The sequence below is a fragment of the Lipotes vexillifer genome, unplaced genomic scaffold (assembly GCF_000442215.2).
Source record: "Lipotes vexillifer unplaced genomic scaffold, Lipotes_vexillifer_v1.1 scaffold110, whole genome shotgun sequence".
Taxonomy (NCBI): Eukaryota; Metazoa; Chordata; class Mammalia; order Artiodactyla; family Lipotidae; genus Lipotes; species Lipotes vexillifer.
In genome coordinates, this window is record NW_006791887.1 from 1159103 (window position 1) to 1168682 (window position 9580).

Sequence of the window (9580 nt, forward strand, 5' to 3'; positions counted from 1 at the left end):
AGGAAGGAAGGAAGGAAGGAAGGAAGAAAAGAAGGAAGGAATCAACACACACACACACACACACAAAAGAATCCATCTGCTCAACTGGCTTTTCAGGCAACTCCCAAAGCCCCTTCCTCTGCCCTGGCCCTGGCCTCCTACCCCCAAAAGAGCAGCCAATGAAAGAGCAGCAATGAAAGAGCAGCAGAGCTGGTGGTCTACTAGTGAGCCAGGACATGGAGGTGCCTCAGGACCCTGGCAACTCTAGCCAGTGTTGTAAGAGTACATCCTACAGCTTCTGGAGAAGTTTCTGCAAAAGGTCCTTAGCGAGAAACTATTCAATTTGAATATGATAGTTTTTCCTCCAATCAAGGCAAACAGTACAGGCTGGGGGTCGGGGCAGTGGGTTGTGTCAACTTTCAACCTGTAGCTACCAGAAGCCCAGGATTGTCTGCCTCCGTTTTAGTCTCAGATCCCATGTCAATGGCACAGGGCTAAGGGAGCTACCAGCATTTTGGAATGATGTGTGCAGTCCATGTGAGTGGTAAATATCTGTTGTTTTGCAACTTGCTCTTCCCTGTTCTGTGTAATTCTAGCGGGGCCATCAGTCCTGTGGCCCTCCACCCATCTCGCCTCAAGATGGTCCTGTTCCTCAAACTGGCCACAGTACGTCTCCTCCTAAGAGACACATTGATTAGTCCAGAGATGAGTATGTGACCTAAGCAGAAGACTCACGGTCCTTTCTATACTTGGGCAGGAATGTCAAGGAAAAGGACTGTCCTCTCTCTCTCTCTGAGGCCCGTGGCTATTTTTGTTGCTCCCTGGAGAGAGTCAACACAGGAAAGCAGAACTAGGAGATGGAAAAGGAAAGTTCTAATGATGTCACTTAAACCCCTAGATTCAGCTATGCCCTTTGCTCCCCACCATGGGTCCAGAATCAGCATAAACTGGGGCAGATGAAGACTTCTTTTAAAACTTACTTAACAGTTAAGGGCATGGATGTAAAGAATCTCTGTATTTTAGAAAGCTCATCTGCCAATTTTGATCTTAGTAAAAACAGGAGACCTTAGGGACACAGCAATAGAAGCTAACCAGCTGGAGCCTGAAGCAAGTTATATGTCCCTCTTACTACTGGGAGGGACTTTAAGTAATATCTAGTCCAAAGCCCTGGTTTTAAATATGAGAAACCAAGACTGGAAGGGAAAAAGAACTTGCTGGAGAGAATACTCACTGAGGCCTCACAGGTCAGATGGGGTTAGTTTAGCAGAGAAGACCAGGATTGATGAGTGCTGTACCTGGGCCTTTCACGTTCATACTTGTTTAATCCTCACAGTCAATCGGGGATTACACATTTTAACTCAATTTCACAGATGATAAAATTGAGTCCAGAGAGGTTAAATGACTACTCCAGTGTCACACAACTAACATGTGACAGAGCTGAGCTTCAAATACAAGCCTAAGCCTTTTTTTTTTTTTTAATTTATTTATCTATTTTTGGCTGCGTTGGGTCTTCATTGCTGTGCGTGGGCTTTCTCTAGTTGCAGCAAGCGGGAGCTTCGCTTCATTGCAGTGCACGGGCTTCTCATTGCGGTGGCTTCTCTTGTTGCGGAGCACGGGCTCTAGGAACATGGGCTTCATTAGTTGTGGCTTGCGGGCTCTAGAGTGCAAGGCCTAAGTCCTTTTATTCCTACTCTACCTTTAGATAAAGAAAATAAGCAAGACAAGAAACAAGTGGGATTTAGCACTGACGCCATTCCTTATTCTTATTTTTTTTTTTTTTTTTTTTGCGTTACGCAGGCCTCTCACTGCTGTGGCCTCTCCCGTTGCGGAGCACAGGCTCCGGACGCGCAGGCTCAGCGGCCACGGCTCACGGGCCCAGCCGCTCCGCGGCACGCGGGATCTTCCCGGACCGGGGCACGAACCCGCGTCCCCCGCATCGGCAGGCGGACTCTCAACCACTGCGCCACCAGGGAAGCCCCACTCCTTATTCTTAAATAAGATGTCAGTACCCTGAGCGCATCTGGGAAGAGTCAAGAAGACTTCCAATACAGGCCAAGATCTCGTTTAAATTGCTAAATGAACCCTTTAAACCTCCAAGTCCCAGTAGCCTTCTAAAAAATGACAAAGTTGAAATAGATGGTCTCAAAATAAATTTGCAAAATGGAACAGGCAAAAGGAATTGAGTAGTGAGTGGCCCAGAATCCTAGAACTCCTTTCCCACTGCCCCATGCCCAGCCTGTTTCCTTCCCTGAGGTCTGGGTAGATAGCAACGGCCAAGAGAGGAACTCTCAGGCATGTGAGGATGTCACTGATTTGATGAGTCATTTGACAATTGCTTACATATTGCTCACCTACCAGCCCCTCCCTGAGTTGGAAGCATCAGAACTCTACTCATTAGGAGACTCTAAGACCCAAAGCTCATTCCTTGGTGGTAGCTTGTTTGTTAAAAAAAAAAAAGTTAACAGATAAGATATAAATAATAGATTACTCCATTTCAGAGAGGCTAATGGACTTTGAGAGTCCTTTCCTCCAGCTCCAACTTATGATTTGTTCAAAGCCTATTCTTCATGCCACCATTTAAGACATTCACTTGATCAGTTTCAGGTTCCAGTTCAGCTCTGACTGTCACATCTTATCTAACTTATCTTTCAGCAAGAGAAGAACTCAATTGTAAATGTGCCTTCTTGACTAGAGTTTAAAGTATCCATCCATATTCAACTGCTTTATTTTAATAAAACTGCTGTCTTGCCTGGCTATGATAGGGCCAAGATAAAAGAGAATAGTCCTAATGGAGAAAATACTACGACCTGGCATCACAAATGTGATTTACATGCTTTTGGTCTATTTTTTTCATGCCAGTATGCCCTGTACCTTGAGAAGACTCCACCCAATTGCAATGCAGTGATAAATCTGGGTTAAACAGGCAAAGAAAGGTAATTTTTTCTAGTGACAATGTCAACAATAGCCCACCTGGGGGAGGGGATGACATGGGGCCTATACACCTCAGTATTCTGCATCTTTTTTCTGGCCCCTCCAAGTCATTATTTACGTTTGTTCTTCTAAAAGAGCTATTATTCAAGCTCACTGAGTAGCCTGGCTGAACAATGAATTTAGAGGTGGCCACCTCACTTCCAAATTTTCCTTCATTATCTCTCACATATTATACTGTCTGTGATACAGTCTCTCCTTGGTTGCGGTTTATCAAATATTCTCATCTTGATTTTAATACTGATATGCTAAACTATATAACATTATTCATTAGGTGGAAAATTAAATTGAATCCTTCTGCAATATCTATTTCTTAAAGTTCACTGGGCACTTTATCTGAAATTTAGTTAAATGTTCTGTAATTCTCAAGTGCACTGGCTGGGGCCTCAGTAAAATCTCTGCCTTAGTTTAACAGTACAAGCTGCTACAAGCTGTACTGGGTCTTCAGTCTTGAGATACAATCATGGTGCAGATAATCGGTACAGTTTTCCCCTAGACATTCATTTTGGTAAAGCAGATTCAATGCCATTTATTCATTCATTCATTCATTTATTTAGCCGTGTGGCATGTGGGATCTTAGTTCCCCAACCAGGGATCAAACCCGCACCCCCTGCATTGGAAGTGTGGAGTCTTAACCACTGGACCACCAGGGAAGTCCCAATTCAATGCCTTTTAGATAGCTTATGATGCGTGTCAGCCAAGGTTCCCAAAGCCCTCAGACCCACTGAGGATTTCCCTGTTTCCCAAGACTCCTGCCTGAGTGTGGTGGCTAAACTGCAGCCAGCAGTTCCTGGGTCCGGATTCCAACTCCAGCCAGAGGCCCCCAGGATGTGAATGTACTAAAGGGCTGAGGAAGGAGCACTGAGACCAAAGGAAAGCATCCCAGAAACATCCTGGAGATGGGATCTGGCCCCTTGTCTTCCACAGTGATCGCAGACACCTCCTGAAATCCCAGACACATGATGAACCTTTTCACCAGAGCAGAGGTTCGTAAGTTGAGATCCACCAACAACTAGGGAGTCTATGGAAGCACTTCAGGGACTTTATAAACTCCCTATTAATGTATATAAAATATGTATATATATACATTATCCTGGGGAGTAGGCTTGATGGCTTTCATCAATTTTTTTTTTCAGCCGCGCTGCACAGCTTGCAAGATCTTAGTTCCCCAACCAGGGATTGAACCCGGGCCACCACAGTGAAAGCACCAAGTCCTAACCACTGGACCACCAGGGACTTCCCTATCATATATATATTTTTAATCTAGTCTATGGAAGAGCTCTGTGGAAGTCTCCAAGTTGGCATTACTGGGACAGAGAGAGGCAGTTAGGCCAATTCTGTCAGAGATGAGCCCTGAATCTCTGATATCTAGCCATATCCAATGTATGGGGCGAAACTCCAGGAATTGTCACTGAACCTGCAGAGACTCTTAATGACCATCCCAAGTATGGCCTGGTCCCTGAAGGGACTATTCATCCCTGGATATCAAAGAGACAAACCCAGGAAAGGAAAAAACATATATGCTCTGAGTCTATGGCTAGCTACATTCATCAGGGTCCCAAGCCAAGCCTCTGAAACTGACCCCTGGGCAGGAAGAGGGGAATGGGAGCCATTGAAGAGGAGCAGTCATCAGCTCAACTTGGCTCCTAAGAACCTGGGGCCAGAGGGGCTCCCTCCAACCCCTGCAGAAAGGAAGGGCTGGTGGCTACAGCCAGTCACTCTCCCTCATCTAATGCCCAAGGTCTTCCTGGATCCTGAAATAACATTGACCCTGCAAAGGGAAGGAAGACCCATAACTGGCCCAGAAAGCCAACCAGAAAATACAGTATGTGCCGTGGCAAGACACAGCCTAACCTGGAAGCTTCAGAAATGCAAGGTGTTTTGAAGCCAAGGGCTGATTTATACTCTGGTTCTCAAAGTTTAGTATGAATAAAGATCATCCTGAATGTGTGTTATATAGTGCTGATTCCTAGATCCAGGGGATTGTGATTCAATAGTTCTGGGGTAGAACCCAGGTATTTATATTTTTTAAAAGGAAACTAGTAATTCTGGTCTCAGGAGTCCATGGAGTATACCTTTAGAAAGAGAGTTTCTCTGGGTTCTAAGGCATCAGATGTGGAGAAGGGGATAGATCAAGTGAACCCTCTTTCCCAATCCCCACCATTCCCCCCACCTAAATAAAAGCAGAGCTTCCAGTTACCATTTATCAAGCCCTTCTCTGTGCCAGACACTATGCTAAATCTTTTACATGGATTATTCTATTTAATGCTTATAACCCTGAAGTTCAGGGAAAATAAGTAACTTACCTAAGATCCCTCAGCTCTGAGTACCTGAGCCAGGATTGGAACCCAGATCTGAATCCAGAGTCTGTTCTTAACCAACAAGCCCATGATTCTAGAAAGAGTCATAGTGATGACACCAAAGGAAAAGCTATGAAGCCACATCCCCTCCACAGGGTCGAGGGAGAAGGCCATGGGCCACAGGGTAAGGAGGCAACCACTGCAGGAGAGGAAGCAGACAACTGGGCAGGCTCAAAGGTCCAGAGTTGAGCCAGACAGAAGGAACTATTTATTGGATAAGGAACTATTTATGGATAAGCTGGGCTAATAAGGACTACATTCCTGGAATGCAGAAGGAACAGAGGACGGAGACGAAAAATGGTGGACAAAAGGGCTTTAAAGGAAATGACCAGCCTCAGAGAAATCAAAGAAAGCCATGGAAACTTTTGGTCAGCACAGGTCCAAGGCCCCTGCGGGTCTATGACCTCTGCTGGTTAGTACTGCATTTTACTGTTCAGTTGAGAGGGAAAATATTGAGTTCAATGCACCAGAACCAAGACCAACTTTGGAGCCCAGGATCTTTTACAGATTCTTAGATCTTCATCCTTTAAAGGGGCATAACAATAGTAGCTACCCCAGAGTTACATAGAGTAAGAAGTAAATGAGATCATTTGGATAGAGTACTTAACATAATACCAGAAACGAAGGAGTTGGACAAGCGTTAGCTGCTATAATCACTAATTACTACTAATTATGACTATACCCATGCTCACCAAAAAACCACTGTGGCATCTTGTTTATTTGTGAGAGACACAGGTCAAATGTGGTCTCTGTGGATTGAGGTTTTTCTCTCTTCAGAAAGAAGTTATTGTTAAGATGTTCTTTTCCTTTTTTACAAACAAGCAAAAAATGTCACACCGCCAAATAGATCAACAACAGATCAAAAATAATGTTTTAGACTTCCCTTCACCTTTAGTTTTGATGTTATCCAAAAAGTAACTTAATCCAACTGTTCCATCCAAATTTGTTCTGAGGGAAAGGTGAAGCAATGGGGTTCTGTGCAACTTTTCATTCAACAACTATCTTTTTGTGCATCAGAGCTGACTTTGTGACTATTAGCTGAACTCCTGATAGTTTTCAATTACCTAAGAGACACCCCAAACAAATGAACTTTATTTTCAGACAACAGATCTAAGCAAGACACCAAGAAGACTTGACAGCTGAACTGTGATGAACATATGGCTGAGTATTTCCATACCATCCAGGAACTCCTGATATTAGAAGAAAACTCCATCCTTCTACCCCCTCACCTAGCCTGTTTGCTCAGAGTGAAGAAGAACTGATGAGACAGACTTCCTGGGAAAAGGAGCATTTGGGTGGTTTGGGATAGAAAGCAATGAAGGAGACAGAAGAAACTAAGTCTCCCTATGAAGGAGGGAAAGACAGAGAATATTACAGACCAGATTAAGATCAGAGAACAAGACCAATCAGTGCCTTCAGGATAAATAAGAGACCATTCTGGCTGCTCTGATGAAAGGGTACCACCTGCCTCTGAGGAGGAAGGATAAATGTAAGAAACAGAAATATATAAGCAGCCCTCTGCCTCTATATCCTGTGTTTGATCAGTTTGAACATGCCTTTGCTCCCATTAGTCAGACCTGATGTGGCTCCTGGAGATGGTGGGCCAGGTCTATCTCAGCCACCCTCACCAGAGAACACATCCATGACAAACCCTAATTCCTAATTCCTGAACTATTCAAGTCACCCCATATTGTGGCCACTCAGGAATAGAACAAGCTTTGAAAAAAAAAATTGCATGTTTTAATTCAAGAAATAAAAGTTCACACACAATCCAAAACAGGTGTCAGGAATTTGGTCTAAACAATCAGCCACACCTGCTGCAGAAGTTCAGGCTCCACAGAATCACTTTGGCCAGTGCTTCCTGAGATGCGCTTTCAGCTGAGGAATGGAAGGCAGCAGCTGCTGGCACTCATGACAACGGAGGGGCAGCTTCAAGAGCTCACACATCCCATCTTGGACAGTCACTCTGCCAGCCTCTTGTACCATCTCAATCACAGCTGCAAGCAAGGAAATAGAGTTTAGAGCCCAGATACAAAAAAAAAGAGGAAGGAAGGAAGGAAGGGAGGGAGGGAGGGAGGGAGGAAGGAAGGAAGGAAGGAAGGAAGGAAGGAAGGAAGGAAATCTGACTCCCAATATGCCAGGTATCCTTAAAGCTAGTAAACTTGAGGTTACATTCACTATTGGGAAAATGGGCTCAGTCAGGTTCTAAATCTGAGCAACTTATTTCTGAGATGATTACATTCCTTCAGGATACACTCTAAGCAATCCATGTTACTATGTTAAAGGCTAATTATCACAGGGCTTTACCCCTAGTTAGCCCTTGGTCAATGGGAGCTGTCATCATTAACATCCCAGCATGATGAAGTTCCACAGTATACACACTGGGAAATGCTTCCTTCTGTATACACAGCCTTCCCCTGTTAAGTAACCACTCTTGACGGAAGGCAGCCCCCTAGCTGCTGGCAGAAGGAAGAAATAACTGTTTAGAGCTTTCAGATCCATGAACTCCAATAATTCTCAGGACAACCTCTGACGTCCCCCACTGTTAAACAATCATTTTTAGATTGTTTAACAATCTGACATAACAGCATTCTAAGTCCCCCAAGAAGGCTGCTCACAGCAAAGTGGCAATCCTACTACAATCCAAATAACCCAGTTTCTTTTAATGGGGCTCTCTGTACAGGCAACACAAAGTTGTACATGGGTTTTTGAAGCCAGGTTATTTTGGGAAACAAATGAATCAAGTATAAGAACAACTGAGAAGGGCCCTGGTGGGGCAGTGGTTAAGAATCTGCCTGCCAATGCAGGGGTTCGATCCCTGATCGGGGAAGCTCCCACATGCTGCCAAGCAACTAAGCCCGTGCACCACAACTACTGAGCCTGAACTCTAGAGCCTGCAAGCCACAACTACTGAGCCCACGTGCCACAACTACTGAAGCCCATGTGCCTAGAGCCCATGCTCTGCAACAAGAGAAGCCACCTCAATGAGAAGCCTGCACATTGCAACGAAGAGTAGTCCCCTCTCACCCCAACTAGAGAAAGCCCATGCACAGCAACAAAGACCCAACACAGCCAAAAGTAAATTAATTAATTAATTTTTTTAAAAAAGAATGACTGAGAAAATGAAACAAATGTAAAAACCAAAGAACACTGCTTACCTTGTGATTCGAGGAAGTATTCGGTATTGAAAGAATTCCAGTGTTTTTTGTTTTTAAGGCAAGGAGAATCAAAATCCTGGCTGATCACATGAAGGTGTACATGGCTAGTTGAAAGGAAACAAAGATTGACCATTAAACCTAGCTTAATCAAAATGACAAAAAGTATGGGTATGTAAAATATTGATAGTGTTTCCATTTAACTCCACTCATTCATTCATTCACTTAAGACTATTTAAAGCAACCTAAATGTCCATTGACAGATGAATGGATCAAGAAGATGTGGTACATATACACAATGGAATATTACTCAGCCATTAGAAGGAACGAAATGGGGTCATTTGTAGAGACATGGATGGACCTAGAGACTGTCATATGGAGTGAAGTAAGTCAGAAGGAGAAAACCCAATATATATTAATGCATATATGAGGAATCTAAAAAAATGGTATAGATGATCTTATTTGCAAAGCAGAAATAGAGACACAGACGTAGAGAACAAATGCATGGACACTGAGAGGGGAAAGGGGATGGGATGAATTGGGAGATTGGGACTGACATGTATACACTGCTATGTATGGAATAGATAACCAATGAGAGCCTGCTGTATAGCGCAGGGAACTCTACTCGATGCTCTGAGGTAACCTAGAGGGGAGGGAAAACCAGAAGGGAGGGGATATGTGTATACATATGGCTGATTCACTTCACTGTACAGCAGAAACTAGCACAACATTGTGAAGCAACTATATCCTAATTAAAAAAAAAAAAAAAAAGACTATTTACGGCTCATTAAGTACCTACTCGGGCCAAGCACTGTACTAGCACTGGGAATTTAGCAGTGAACAAAATGGGAAAGGCCTATGCCCTTACAGAAATTATATTCTAATGAGGGGAGAGAAATAATAAATAAGTAAACAGATAAACAAGGAAAATTCAAAATGTTAACATTGCTAAGAAAAAAATAAAACAAGGAAATGGGATAGAGAGTGCCTGAGGGTAGAGGCTGCCTCTTTAAGTAGCTAGGGTGTCCAGGGAAGGCCTCTCCCAGGCAGTGATTTGAGCTGAGAAAGCAGTCATGAAAGCAAAGATCTGAAAGAGTG

The 9580-nt window shown here is 43.8% G+C and overlaps 1 protein-coding gene across 3 annotated transcripts in view; it reads right to left on the bottom strand.

The window, feature by feature from the left end:
* Positions 1–7048: 7048 nt before the first annotated feature.
* The window catches only part of APTX (aprataxin), an 18351-nt gene continuing 15819 nt past the window's right edge, over positions 7049–9580 (bottom strand). For 2 of the 3 annotated variants that reach the window (XM_007464939.1, XM_007464938.1), the window contains exons 7-8: positions 8486–8589; positions 7049–7324 (exon numbers count right to left, since the gene is read on the bottom strand). In XM_007464939.1, coding sequence (XP_007465001.1) covers positions 7170–7324; positions 8486–8589 — 259 coding nt within the window. In that variant the 3' untranslated portion in view covers positions 7049–7169. The remainder of the gene's footprint in view (positions 7325–8485; positions 8590–9580) is intronic. The other variant, XM_007464940.1, reaches the window with a different exon arrangement.